This window comes from Ceratotherium simum, chromosome 4, assembly GCF_057802395.1.
Source record: "Ceratotherium simum simum isolate JZ-2026a chromosome 4, ASM5780239v1, whole genome shotgun sequence".
Taxonomy (NCBI): domain Eukaryota; kingdom Metazoa; phylum Chordata; class Mammalia; order Perissodactyla; family Rhinocerotidae; genus Ceratotherium; species Ceratotherium simum.
Genome location: NC_141903.1, coordinates 2,222,457 through 2,237,599, shown reverse-complemented (window position 1 = coordinate 2,237,599; position 15,143 = coordinate 2,222,457). Strand labels below are relative to the sequence as shown.

The following is a 15,143-nucleotide window of genomic DNA, read 5'->3' as shown; positions in this document are numbered from 1 at the left end:
ATGCAAATCAAAACCACAATGAAATGTCACCTCATATGTGTTAGAATGGCTACTATCAAAAAGATAAGAAATAACAAGTGTTGGCAAGAATGTGGAGAAAAGGGAACCCTTGTACACTGTTGGTGGCAATGTAAATTGGTGCAGCCACTATGGAAAAGAGTATGGAGTTTTCTTCGAAATGTAAAAGTAGAACTACCATATGACCTAGGTATCCCACTACTGGGTATTTATCCAAAGAACTTGAAATCAACAATTCAAAGAGACTTATGCACCCTTATGTTCAGTGCAGTATTATTCACTATAGCCAAGAAGTGGAAGCAACCCAAGTGCCCACTGACTGAGGACTGGGTAGAGAAGATGTGGTATATATACACAATGGACTACTACTTAGCCGTTAAAAAAGACAAAATCGTTCCATTCGCAACAACATGGATGGACCTTGAGGGTATTATGTTAAGCAAAATAAGCCAGACAGAGAAAGACAAACACTATATGATTTCACTCATATGTGGAGATAAACTAACATATGGACAGAGACAACAGTTTGGTGGTTACCAGGTAGAAGAGAGTTGGGGGTGGGCACAAGGGGTGAAGGGGTGCATTTATATGGTGACTGACAAATAACAACGTACAACTGAAATTTCACAATGTTATAAACTATTATGACCTCAATAAAAAAAATTACCATTTTAACCTTTTTTTTTTTTTTTTTGGTGAGGAAGATTGGCCCTGAGATAACATCTGTGCCAATCTTCCTCTATTTTGTATGTGGGACGCTGCCACAGCATGGCTTGATGAGCAGTGTGTAGATCCTCAACTGGGATCTGAACTCTTGAACCCTGGGCTGCCGAAGTGGAGCACACAAACTTAACCACTATGCCACCGGGCTGGCCCCATCATTTTAACCATGTTTTGTTTTTTTTTTGGTGAGGAACATTAGCCCTGAGCTAACATCCATTGCCAATCCTCCTCTTTTGCTAAGGAAGATTGGCCCTGGGCTAACATCCATGCCCATCTTCCTCTATTTTATGTGGGACGCCTGCCACAGCATGGCTTGATAAGTGGTGTGTAGGTCTGTGCCCAGGATCCAAACCTGCAAACTCTGGGCTGCCGAAGTGGAGCACGTGAACTTAACCACTATGCCATCAGGCCAGCCCCCATTTTAACCATTTTTAAGTGTACAGTTCAGTAGTATTCAGTGCATTCATATTGTTGTGCAATTACCAACCAGTCATCTCTAGAACTTTTTCATTATCCCAGACTGAAACTCTATACCCATTAAACAATAAATCCTCATTCTTCTCTTCCCCCAGCCCCTGATAACCACTATTCTACTTCCTGCCTATGAATTTGACTATGCTAGATACCTCATATAAGTGGAATCATACAATATTTGTCCTTTTCTGAGTCTGCCTTATTTTACTTGGCATGTCTTCAAGTTTCATCCATGTTGCAGCATGTATCAGAATTTCCTTCTTTTTTATGGCTGACTAACATTTCATTATACCTACATACCACATTTTGTTTATCCATTCATCCATTCATTGACCCTTGGGTTGTTTCCACCTTTTGGCTATTGTGAATAATACTGCTATGAACATTGATATACAAATACCTGTTTGAGTCCTTGCTTTCAATTCTTTTGGGAATATACCCAAAAGTGGAATTGCTGGATCATATGGTAATTCTATTTTGTTGAGGAATTGCCATACTATTTTCCACAGCAGCTGCACCATTTTACATTCCCACCAGCAATGCACAAGGATTCCAATTTCTCCACATCCTCACCAACATTTGTTGTTTTCTGTAGTGCTTTCTTTTGTTTTGACAGCAGCCATCCTAATGGGTGTGAAGTGATATCTCATTGTGATTTTGATTTGCATTTCCCTAATTGTTAGTAACGTGTATTGTTGTCTTTTATCAATAGAAAACAACCCATTTTTTCCAATTTAATTATTTTTACTTTGAAATGATCTTTGTCTTACCTTCAAATGACTTTTGGTTTTAGGTCTGTTTTTGTAAACTGTAACGGCGGATATTTTAAAAATCATTTATTCAACACTTATTGAGCACAACTATTTGGTATGTACAGTGCCAGACAACGAGGATGCAGTTTGAAGAAGGGGTTTATAGTCAACGCTGGAAGACACGCTTTATGATTTAAAGGAACCATTTTAAAAGAAATAATGAGTGTCATGAAAAGGGAAGCACTAGGTTTATGCTTTTGTTTTTACCCAATGTGAGCGTCAGTTAAAAATACATCTTTTACAGGTTACAAAATTTAGCCACAGTTTTTTTTTAAATTCAAAAATGTGTACAATAGGGCCGGCCCCGTGCCTTAGCGGTTAAGTGCGTGCACTCTGATGCAGGCGGCCAGGGTTCAGATCCCGGCGCGCACAGACGCACTGCTTCTCCGGCCATGCTGAGGCCGCGTCCCACATACAGCAACTAGAAGAAAGTGCAACTATGACATACAACTATCCCCTGGGGCTTTAGGGGAAAAAAAAAAAAAAAAAAAAAAGGTGTACAATAGATTTTAACAGTTCTCTCACCAACCAAGAATAAGCAGCAGCGGGCGGCTAGTCTTCCACATTTTTCAACACATACTCACTTTTCCTTCTTATCATCATTGTCCTTACAATTATGAATAAAAAGGTGCACGAGAAGATACGTGGTTAGATCTGATGTTGCAAGACACGGCTTCGGCCTGCTCGGCTCCTAGCATGACCGCTTTCTCTAGTCTTCCCGCCGTTGGCTCTTCTCGGACGCCGTAGAGGGCGTGCCGCGGCGACGTCTGGGAAATATAGTTCGAAAGGAAAAGCGCTGCGGGTCAGCCCGGGGACCCGCCGGCTCTCTCGTGCGCAGGCGCAATTGCGCCCGGCGACCTGGCGGCAGCGGGGAGAAATGTTCCAGCGGTAGGTGTTCCGCTTGCCTCGAGTGCGGTCCGCCTTGGGCCCAGGTGCAAGCTGCCGGTGAGGGCGGGCTCGGGGCGTGCGGCTCTTGCGGCGGGGCCCGGGCAGAGGGCCGGCCGGCGCGAGTCCAGCGGAGTCCGGTCTCGGCGCGTCCGAGCCTCGGCGGCCCGGCAGGTGACGGCGGCCAGGGAGGGGGCGTTGCCTGGGGAGGGGGGGGTCCCCCACCCCGTGGAGGCCGGAAGCCGGAGCTGCCCCCGGCTAACCCGGGGCTCGGGCCGGGCTCCTGGAGAAATGGCCCCAGAAGGGAGAGGCAGGAAGCCGCGTCTTGTTTCAGCGTTCGTGAACCTGGGGCGGTTTTCGGCTTGTCTCGTTTGTTGTTTTTTTTCCCCCTAGAGTTTAAACTTAAAATTATTTTATGTTTATCCGTTTTTGCCAGCCTTGTTTGTTTGGCATTGTTATCTTAGAGTGAATCCTAGAGTCATTTAACTATTTTCTTTTTTGTTTAGAGTAATTTTGTCTGCTTGCTAAGTTACTTCCTTTTTCTCTGAATTTTCCATTCGTTTCTAGCTAGTGACGCTGTTCCTTCTGTGTCTTGTATTTTTTGGAGGCGGGGGGCGGTAAGGGGGGTAGGTAATGTTTCCTTATTCATTTAAGGAGCTTTGAGAACTTCATAAAGGAAGCACAACTTCCAAAAGGAAGAGAAGACAGGACTAATTTTTGGTTGGCTATTCCTGAAAGGGACACCAATTCTTCAAATGCTATTTGAAGAATCATTATAATCGTAATTATAATTATTATAGGTTAAGATATCTAAATGCAGCTGTGTGGAATATTTGTCATTTCTCATTGATTTAACATCTCTCTGCGCCTGGTGTGACTGCTATTTACTCTGTTAATGCACCTTAGATGGTTCTAATCCCTTAGCTTGATTCATCTTTATTCATAAACCACTGGCTGAAAGGTAGCAGACTCAGTGACTGGAAGTAGCTTGTTGCCCGCTCCGTTGGCCATGCCCAGGGCTCCTCGAACAGGAGTGCCTCGGTTGTGCCGGTTTCCCTCTGGCTTCCCTCTGGAAGGTGCTCAGTGTGTGGAGATTTTAACCTCCTCTGGCCTAATGAGGGGAGAGCAGACAAGATGGAGAGACCTTACAGTTTATTTTTCCATTTCAGGCCTTCTCCAAGAGGGGCAACAGGGAAGGAGAAATGGCTACAAGGTTGTTGCCAGCCCAGGTTCAGGTGAGTGAAGGCTCCCTTGAACTGCCTTCCGGGTTCAGAGCTTCATGCATTGCTGGGCAGTGAAGCCGCTGGAGGGACCAGAGGGCCTGGGAAGTGAGGAACTCTGGAAGGAAGGTGTTTTCCTTGTCTCAGGGCCAGTTTCATTGTGAATTCTCCACCTAACAGTGAAGTACTTGTTGACTAGGAGTTGAATGGGTCCCCCAGCCCGGGGCCAGTGCCACACCCAGAGCTTTGTGAGGGATCCTGGTATGTTTCTGCCCTATGGAGGGCAGAGACATGGGGGAGTCAAATAATTCCTTCCGTTAACACTAGGAGTTCAAAGAGGAAAGGCATCGTCTTTACCCTCAAGGAGCTGAGGACCAGTCAACTAGAGTAGTACCTGGAAGGGTCCAGGTGATTTTCTAGGAAGATTCAAGAAAGAAGACCTCTGGGTCTGCAGGTGTGGTCAGGGATACTCCCTCGTACTGGGTGATTTTGGACTTACCAGCTGGACTGGGCTCATATAGATGGTGAAAAGAAAGGAAAATGCAACTTGGGCATTGGTTCGAGGGGACAGATTCAGGGAAGTGAGCCTTCCCTGAGGTGGGAAGCATCTGGGCAACAGTGATTTCTTCCCTCCTTTGCCCTTTCTTGGCACTTGAGGAAATATAATTAAAAACATAATCTTCTCCAATCCAGAAAACCTCTCCACAAAGGTGAAAGAGAAAGAAAACAATGTTATTATTTAATGTGTTAAGCCAGAATGTAATGTGCCTCATAGGCAATCTGCTAAAGAGATTGCCTAGACAGAAAGTTTACTCTTACATAGCTAAGTGGATACAACCCAGTTTTGCAATTTGGATATTTTTCAGGTGACAAGTTAGGCCCATCTCCTTCCAGGAAGCTGAGAGACTGGCACGTTCAGAGAGACTTAGCAGCTTCTTGAGGAAATGTTCTTGCATTGTGAGGCTGGCAAGTGACTTATTTAGCCATTAAAAAGATTTACATGCAGTTGGAAAGGACAGAGAAAGAAATTGAGAAAGAAAACAGTGGCGGGGGTGGGGCTGGGGTGGTGCACAGGGATGGGCTGGGAGTCTCCTGCCTTATTTCCAACAGCCTCTTGCTTTTAATGTCATGTTGGCTCTTACAGGTCAGAGAATATCCCTAGTCTTGTGACCTCCTTTCTGGGTTTTAGGGGATGGTAAAGAGAAAGCAAGCTGTGACTTTACACTTAACACCTCTAGGAAAGTGTCTGAAGGAAATAAGCTTTGCCCACTTTTCTGATGATGTGCAGGGGTGCTCAGTCCAGCGTTTCTAGAGTTATAAAAGTGGAAACTGAAATGCTCACCAGTAGATAAGTAAGCTGATTCATCTATATGATAAGATACTGGGCAGCAAATAAAAGATATTGAGTAGGGTACTGTTATCTGTATATATTTCATTTCTGTTTAAATCTAGAGCAATATTAACATGTAAGAAGTCTGAAAGGACATACTGCAAGGAGTGAACAAAACTTGTTTCTGGTGGTAGAAATTTAGATTAACATTTCTTTTTCTTTTGCTTATTGGTCTTTTCTATTTTTTTTAATTTTTTCCCCCCAAAGCCCCAGTAGATAGTTGTATGTCATAGCTGTACATCCTTCTAGTCGCTGTATGTGGGACGTGGCCTCAGCATGGCCAGACAAGCGGTGCGTCGGTGCGCGCCTGGGATCCGAACCCGGCTCGGCGGCAGCGGAGCGCGCGCACTTAACTGCTAAGCCACGGGGCCGGCCCCTTATTGGTCTTTTCTAAGTTACTTTTTTTAAAAAAAAAAAGATTCCGATAAGAAAAGAAAGGGGCCACTAGTTTAAAAGGGGCGACTTGTGATGCGGTGAAGCAAGAGAGAGGTAGAAGAGCAACGGCTTCTAGGGTGGAGAGGGAGAGTCCCAGCCTCAGCCTTCTTCCCTGGCTCTTGTTGGATGCAGCCACCACCCTGGGCCCTCTGCTGGCAGAGCCATGTTGGGGGCATTCTCTCTTACTGTGAATGTCAGTGTCCTCTTTTTTTTTTTTTTTTTTAAAGATTGTATTTATTTATTTTTTCCCCCCAAAGGCCCAGTAGATAGTTGTGTGTCATAGCTGCACATCCTTCTAGTTGCTGTATGTGGGACGCGGCCTCAGCATGGCCAGAGAAGCAGCGCGTCGGTGCGAGCCCGGGATCCGAACCCGGGTCGCCAGCAGTGGAGCGCGCTCACTTAACCACCAAGCCACGGGGCCGGCCCCTGTCAGTGTCCTCTTGCCGAGGACACAGATGGTGCAAGGTGATGACAGAATCCAAGCATACCTGTTCCTCCCTGAGTGAGTGTCCTGGAGCCTCCTAAAACCTGATTCTCATGTCTCACCTGTAAAACGAGGGCTTGGTCTAGGTGATTGTGCATTTTCATGTCTGAAGGTCTGTGTTTCCATCATCCTGATTTTGTTTAATGATTTCAAGTGCTTATCTTGTTGGGCTGCTGTGCTTCAGCTTTCTGAAGGTACCATACTTCACTCACAGTAGATATGTGAGAATATGTGCTCAGCAACTAGGAGGTGGTCAGGAGGTACTTGGCTTGAAATGCTCAGAACCCTGAGTGGTGACGGGGTTGCTGCTCAGACACCCTATTGGGGGGATGGTCCTGGGTTTGCCGTTACAGGAGTCAGTGACATTCAGGGATGTGGCTGTGTTCTTCAGCCAGGACGAGTGGCTGCGTCTGGACTCTGCGCAGAGAACCTTGTACCGGGAGGTGATGCTGGAGAACTACAGCACCCTGGTCTCGCTGGGTAAGGACCTTTCCTCCTCATACAGAATCTGCTGGGGGAGCATCTTGGCGCCCTCCAAGGAGGACATTTGGAGGGCTTGGCCAGGTGCAGCCTGCAGCTGGGCTCAGAGGGTGGTACTTGCTGTTCCCCTTGGCTACTGGTAAAGGTCTCAGCTTAGTCGAGTTGGTGCTGGGTGTCCTTTCTGTGCTGTTCCTGTCTCCTGCCCCCCACATTCTGTCCCCCTCGGTCTCACAGGAGATTCCAGAGTAGGGGAGTGCACAGCCAGAGCCATAACTTTCGTCCTGTTGCTACCTCCTGACCATCCTCCAGAAGCTCAATTTTAAGCCCCTCTCGGAACAAACCTCCCTCCTTCCTTCAACTGTCCCTCTGCCTTGGAGACCCTGGGGCTGGATCTGTGTACCAGGATGGCCACTCATGTCTGCGCCATGAACTCATTCTTTTTCTTGCCTTTGAACAGGGATTCTGTTTTCCAAACCAAAGGTTATCTTCCAGTTACAGCAAGGGGAGGACCCTTGGGTGGTGGAAAATGGAGTTTCTCAAGGCGCATGTCTAGGTGAGCAACAGTAACTGGGAATTGGCATAGCATTTTCTAACTGCCTGGGTGCTGCTGATCAGCGAGGAGCTTGGGCTCAGGAGACATTGACCAGTGCCCTCCTTGGTGTGCCAGCCAGATGGGAGATGCTGGGAAGGGCATATCCTCACTCTACCTTTTTAAGTACTTGATATGGCACATTCAGAGGGACAGTTGAATTTTGTCCTGTGTCCTTTGTTTTTTGTAAAGTAACACAGTATATAATGTGTAAAGTTTTGTGATTTATATCTTCTCCTTTTTTCTTGCTTTTACTGGGTTATTTTCTTAAAATTTTCCTTCTGTGGTTTGAACAAACCTTTTAACACTACAATACATCTCTCATTGTCCATCTTGGGTTGTTGCTTTGACTTTTTTTCTGCAAGTTTATTACACATGGTTCAGCTAAAAAGAAGAAGCAGACGCATGTGTATTTACATACTACACAAGAGACTGCAGGAGTAGCAAAATGGTAAAAAATCGAATTTCGGCAGAAGGTTTGCAGATGTTCAACACGCCATTCTCCTAAATCTTTTGTGTGAAAAATTTCAAAATCATATGTTCCAGACCCTGGCTGCTAGGACGTATCTCTTAGTCTCTAAAGCTCCTCTGGGTTGCTGCTTCAGTAAGCTCTCCTTTCCTGTTCTACTTTGAATTTTGCTTTTGTTTCTAGCACCAGAGAATGGCTCTCTCTTTTGAGATGCTACTTATCCAGAATTTATTTCTCTCGATGGCAGGAGACAGGCTTTCTGTTTTGGCTCAGTTTTGTGTTTCCATTCATGATCTCTGTCTTCAGATTTTTCCCTTTCATGTGACTAGAATATTTTCTTGAATAAGGTTTTCAGAAAGGCTCATTTGTGCTATATTTGTGCATGTCTAAAATCAATTATTTTTCCTGTCCTGTAGGAATTATGTTTTGGATCTAGAATTCTGGCATCAGTTTTTTTTTCCTCTTAGAATTGTTCAAACGTTGCTTCACTGTCTTTGGGCACTGAATGTTGTTGATATAAAGTCCTCTGTTAGTTTGATTCTTTTTCCTCTCTTTTCCTTATAGAAAACCTTTTTTTCCCTTTTTCTGTCTTCTGTCTGGAATATTATAGGATATCCTCTTTATCTTTGGAATTCAGAAGATTGATTAGGTTGTATTAAGGAGAATTTTTTAAAATATTGTTGTTTGGCATTAACAGGGCCCTTTGCTTTGAAGACCCAAGTCGTTTTCATTTCTGGGATCTTTTTTTCTATTATATAGTAACATATATTCTGCCACATTCCACCAACAATTCAAGGAAGCTGACTGCAAGAATAGTGATATAATAAAATAGAAATTCAGTCAGGACCTTAGAAAATAAATATATCTGTTGTAAGGACGAGAATGGTCCCCATGAATGAGTTTCAAATTTGGCTCTGAGCTTTCTGGTTGGTGAAAAAATCATTAATAGTGAATTGACTGAGTTCTTTTTTTTGTAGGCATTTAAGAAAATTAATTATTTTTAATTTGTACAAGATATACATGGTATTATAAAAAAGAGAGAGACAGAGGAACAAAAAATGATCCACCTGAAATTTTACCAACCATGATGAATCTTTGTTAACATTTTACTGTTTATCCTTTCAAACTGTGTGAATATTTATTTGCATATGTTTGTATATGAGAGAGACAGACACACAGACACGCACACACAGAAATAGAAACAGAGAGATTGATTATACATATTGTTCTGGAAACTGTTTTTAATTGTGAATGTCCTTCAGTTATTCAGCCCTCATTAAATAGAGGTCTGCCTTATTGAAAGAACTATTGTTAAGCCATATTTTGTTAAACAGTCTTCCTTTTGGAAATTTTAGTGTCCATTTTTTCTGTATTAATATTGCTGCAATAGCTGTGGAATACAAAGGCAAATAAAAAGAGAAAAAGGTCCAAAGAGTGAATAATTACAGCATGAGTATTTTGATTAAAAAGGCAAGGAATGTGAATTAAAAATTCACACAAGATTTTTTGAAAAACTATTCAACTTCATTTTAATCGATGAAATTCAAGCTAATGCAATGAGTAAATAATTACAGCATGAGTATTGTGATTAAAAAGGCAAGGAATGTGAATTACAAATTCACACAGGATTTTTTGAAAAACTATTCAACTTCATTATAATCGATGAAATTCAAGCTAACACAATGAGACACATTTTTTCCTTATTAAATCACCAAAGGTTAAGAAATTCATTTCCAGTGTTTCTCTACTGCTCTGAGTGGTAAGTAGTATCTTTGGTAGGATTTTGGTTGGTATCGTCTTTCTGGAGGATAGTCTGGCTTTATTCCAGGTTTAGAAATTTATCTTAAAATAATTCCATAATTGTGCAAAGTCACAAAGATGGTGTAAAAGAATGTCTGTTGTAACAGGCATTACTGGGGGAAAAGCAAGCTAAATGAGTCTCAGAAGGGGATTTATTGAATTAGGATGTGTTCATGCACTGAAATGTTGTGTAGCCATTAAAATGATATCAACCTACATGTATTGACATGGAGAGAAGCCTACAATTTTTTTTTTTTTTTAAAGATTTTATTTATTTATTTTTTTCCCCCCAAAGCACCAGTAGATAGTTGCATGTCATAGCTGCACATCCTTCTAGTTGCTGTATGTGGGACGCGGCCTCAGCCTGGCCAGAGAAGTGGTGCGTCAGTGTGCGCCCGGGATCCGAACCCTGGCCACCAGCGGCGGAGCGCACGCACTTAACCGCTAAGCCACGGGGCTGGCCCGCCTACAATTTTTTTTAAGTCAAGTGGGGGCAAGGGAAGCTTAGTTTCAACTAAGCTTAAGTAAAAGTGTTTTTTTACGTTCAGAAAAATTCTGGTGAGCTAAATTCCACATATAACAGTGATTATATTTACATAACGTGTTTATATGTGAACTGTATTTTCATTTTTATAGTTTTCTGTATTTTCTTAAAATGATTGAATATTTTCTTTTTAGTTAAAATAAAAGCTATTTCATAAAATACGTTTATTCCTTTTGAATCAGTGATTCCATTTCTTGCACTGTATCCGAAGTGATCAAAGGATGGACAGAAAATTATTCTCAAGAATGTATTCTTCTCCCAGTATTCCCCATATTACTGTATGGCACCAATCTGCATCAGGCTGCCCAAATGAAAAGCTAGGCATTCTCCTTGAGTCCTCTCACTTATTCTGTACACCTTATGCATAGGTGAACATACCTGGCATCTCCACCTCCAGAATACCCAGTGTGCCAATTTCCATTACCATGCCAGTGCAAACCATCATCACCTTCATCCAGGAAAATTGTGGCAGCCTCCTGATTGGCTGTTCTGCATTTGCTCTTGTTCTGTTTTCCTCCACCCCCAATTGTAGTCCATTTGTCAACAACCATAAACACAACAAACAATCTGTTTGATCCTTTTAAAACAAAACATCATGTCCCTGCTAACCCTTACTGATCCTTAGAAGAAATTCCAAACACGTTCCTGTATCTTAGAAGCCTCCACATGATGTTGCCTCTGCCCCCCTCTTTCCCTCACCTTGAAACACTCTTCCATTGTTCCTCCTGCTGAGGCCAGTTGGACTTCTTTATGTTCTTCAAACATAGAAAATTTATTCCTGCCTTATGGGCTTTGTGGTAGCTGTTCTTTCTAACTGGAATCATCTTTACACCCACATTTTTGCATGGCCAGCTGTTGTTATTTAGATCTCATCTTTAGTTTTATTTTCTTATCACCCAGTTTAAAATATCAGCTTGTCCACTCTTATTACACATCACCTTGTTTTTGTTTGTTTTCTTAGTTCTCATCATCCCTGGTACTTCTGTGTTTATTTGGTCGCTTGATTACTGTCAGGATCCTGCTATTAGAATGTAAACCTTGTGAAAATTGGACTCTTGTCTGGCATGTTCCCTGTGATCCTGAGTCTTGATTTTTGCATGGTGCATGGTGGGCACTCAGTAAATACAGCAGGAGTGAATCAATGACTGTCTGCCACAACATTATTTATAGCAAATGAGTGCCAGAACAGCACCAGTGGAGGCCCTGTGTTGCAGAGAGCTTTTTAGGTGCAATAGCTTTTCCACTTTTTATGTACAGCTTCTCTGCAGTTTTCTTGGATTTACCCTGAGTGCACTGGTGGCTGACGTGGGAGACAAAGCTGAGGAATGACACAACCTGCTGTGCTCAGAAATGCCCTGTTCCCTGCCGACCTGTGCTTTCTTACTAGATCTGACTCCACCTCCTCCTCCTCCTCCTGGAAGAGCTTCCCTCTGAGTTCCTCAGCCCACCTACACATAGGTTTCTTCAGACCCTTCCCACCCAGGCATATCTTCCATTCTGCTCTCTCTTGTCCTTTTTTTTTTGTGTGAAAAAGATCAGCCCTGTGCTAACATCTGCCAATTCTCTTTTTTTTGCTGAGGGAGACTGGCCCTGTGCTAACATCCAGGCCCATCTTCTTCCACTTTATATGGGACGCCGCCACAGCATGGCTTGCCAAGTGGTGCGTCGGCGTGTGCCTGGGATCCGAACTGGCGAACACTGGGCCACCAGAGCGGAGCACACGCGTACTTAACCGCTTGCACCACCAGGCCGGCCCTTCTCTTGTCCTTCGTTTCCCCATCATTTCCTAAGTCTCCCAGGATGTATTTGTTAGTTATCCTTGTATATTTTGATGTTACTTTTCTTTATTTCCATTGCAAGGGAGACTTACGTGTTTTGTTTATTTTAGGGTGGGAGAGCTTATTTGAAACCACAGTTTCCAAAGAAGAAAATCAGGAAATAATGAATAAACTCATAGGTGATGGTCCTTTTGACTTCAAGTTGGGAAAAACGTACATAAATGAGGACAAGCTAGAGAAGCAACAAGGTAAAAAGAACAAATCTTTCAGGAAAGTCTTAGTTACCATCAAAAAAACCTACATGAAAGAGAGGAGCTTTACAGGTATTGAACTTGGGAAAAATCTCGATCTAAAATCTCACCTTATTCGAAAACCCAGAATCGTTTCTAGAGGAAGGAAACCCCATTCACAGCAGTATTCAGTTCTGTTTAAACAACTGGGAGTCAACACAGTTCGTAAATGTTACAAATGTAATATCTGTGGGAAAATCTTCCTCCACAGTTCTTCCCTGAGTAAACATCAGAGAATCCATACTGGAGAGAAGCTCTATAAATGTAAGGAATGTAGGAAAGCTTTCAGCCAAAGCTCATCTCTAACTCAGCACCTGAGAGTTCATACTGGAGAGAAACCTTATATATGTAGTGAATGTGGAAAAGCCTTCAGTTTCACTACATCTCTCATTGGACATCAGAGAATGCATACTGGAGAGAGACCCTATAAATGTTATGAATGTGGGAAAACATTTAAAGGTAGTTCATCCCTTAATAATCACCGGCGGATTCATACTGGAGAAAAGCCATACAAGTGTAATGAATGTGGGAGAGCCTTTAGCCAGTGCTCATCTCTTATTCAACATCATAGAATTCACACTGGAGAGAAACCTTATGAATGCAGTCAGTGTGGGAAAGCCTTTACTTCAATATCACGGCTAAGTAGACACCATAGAATTCATACTGGAGAGAAGCCCTTTCATTGTAATGAGTGTGGAAAAGTATTCAGTTACCACTCAGCCCTTATTATACATCAGAGAATTCACACTGGTGAGAAACCTTATGCGTGTAAAGAATGTGGGAAAGCCTTCAGCCAAAGCTCAGCTCTTATACAACATCAAAGAATTCATACTGGAGAAAAACCATACAAATGTAACGAGTGTGGGAAAGCTTTCTCTTGGATTTCACGGCTTAATATACACAACAGAATCCATACTGGGGAGAAACCATATAATTGTAAAGAATGTGGAAAAGCCTTCAGTTCCCACTCAGCAGTTAATACTCATCGAAAAATCCATACTGGAGAGAAACCTTATAAATGTAGTGACTGTGAAAAAGCCTTCAACCAAAGCTCGGCTCTAATTCAGCACCAGAGAATTCATACTGGGGAGAAACCATTTAACTGTAAAGTATGTGGGAAAGCTTTCAGACAGAGTTCATCCCTTATGACACACATGAGAATTCATACGGGAGAAAAACCTTATAAATGTAGAGAATGTGGGAAAGCTTTTAGTCAGAGCTCATCCCTAACTAATCATCAGAGGACTCATAGTGGAGAAAAACTATAAATCAAATGCATGTGGAAAATCTTCCAACTGAAGTTCATTCCCTACTGAATATCAAAGAATTCATCCTGGGGAGAAAATGATAAAAAATAGTTAATTGTGGGTTAGGCTTCAGAACTTAGACCTCATCAAACATCCAAGATTTCATGATGCCAGATAACCTTAGGAATATTAGGAACACTTCCATAAAATGTTTTTTTATATGTTCTTAAGTTATTACTGACTATGAAATAGAGAATTTGTAAGATCAAAAGGCTGGTATTTTATCTTTTTTCTGGTGATGTCTGACAACAGCCACCAGCTGTCAGAAGCATCATTGGGAAACGTTGATTTATGTAAAAGTGTAGCCATAAAATCCAGACTTCAGATTAACCTGGGAATCTATTTTTTGAAACTACATTTAAGTGTTATACAAGCCAGTTGTACTAAGGAGAATGTTTTGGAGAAGAAATGTAAGCAGGTGACCTGTAGCTACCTCACTGTCACTAAAATTTGTTTTTGTAATAGTTTAAAAGCAAATTGTGTACTTGGTCGTTGCTAAAACTTTTGGCTTGTTTCTCCTTTGCTTTCTAAGCCATTCACCTGAAAAGAAAATCACTCTGTAAACTATGCAGCTATAAGTCCTGTGAGTTTTCTCCATGACCACTTGTTCCAAACTCTGAATCAGATCTAAAGTTGCTTTATTTTAAATCACAACATGCATGGTATTTCACTTGTTTTTCTCATCAAGTGATCACCTTTGCTGTTTTAAGTTGAGAATTAAAGGTTATTCAGACAACTACTGCTTTTGCAAGTTTATTTACTGATAAGTATTGTTTAAAGTTATCTTACAATGTGTAGCCATAGGGAGCATGACTCTTGGCTCCCAGGCTGTGCCTGCTTACTTGAGCTGTCTGGGTACCAGCCACTTCGAAGGCCCAGGAACAGTGTGGAACTCAGGTCATCCTCCCTGCAGGTAAAGTGAACAAGTGATTTTCACCCTGACGTTCTACCTTCACCTCCATCAGATCATCCCCATTCCCTCCCCACACTCTGAAGGCCACTAGGCAAAAGTTCAGGCTTTAAGTTCAGATGCTTTTTCTCCAAAAAATGGGCTGTTATATCCTTTAACAAGTTATTTAGCCTAGTTCAGCATTTCTAAACTGTGAATAATAAGTTGAGCAAGTCAAAAACAGTTATCTCAGAAGTTAAAGTAAAATTGTTGAACTTTACAGAGGTCAACATCATCTAGTTTGCCCAGTTTATCAGGAGTAGGCAAGCACTTACAGACTGAAACACTTATTTCATTTTAAACAGTTTTCATTTCTTTCTCTTTGATGAGAGAGAGAAAAAAAAAACTTTAAAAGTTAAAAAAAAAAACTCAGAAAAGGTGATGTTGGGGGTGGAGACTAAGCAAAGCAAAAATCATTCATTCATCTTTTGCTTCCTAGAATTAATCGATCTCATTGTTTCAGACTTGTGAGGAACAGACTTTTCTAGGTTATTTA

The 15,143-nt window shown here is 42.1% G+C and overlaps 1 protein-coding gene across 4 annotated transcripts in view; it reads left to right on the top strand.

Annotated features, from left to right (window-relative positions):
• The first annotated feature begins 2,856 nt into the window (after positions 1–2,856).
• Positions 2,857–15,143, top strand: part of LOC101395588 (uncharacterized) — a 50,893-nt gene continuing 38,606 nt past the window's right edge. The window contains exons 1-5 of one of the 4 annotated variants that reach the window (XM_087429246.1): positions 2,961–3,086; positions 4,082–4,147; positions 6,795–6,921; positions 7,379–7,474; positions 12,212–14,434. In XM_087429246.1, the coding sequence (XP_087285372.1) occupies positions 4,115–4,147; positions 6,795–6,921; positions 7,379–7,474; positions 12,212–13,659 (1,704 nt within the window). In that variant the 5' untranslated portion in view covers positions 2,961–3,086; positions 4,082–4,114 and the 3' untranslated portion in view covers positions 13,660–14,434. Of the gene's footprint in view, positions 2,916–2,958; positions 3,087–4,081; positions 4,148–6,341; positions 6,460–6,794; positions 6,922–7,378; positions 7,475–12,211; positions 14,435–15,143 lie in introns of those variants that run through there. The other 3 variants (XM_087429243.1, XM_087429248.1, XM_087429244.1) reach the window with 3 other exon arrangements.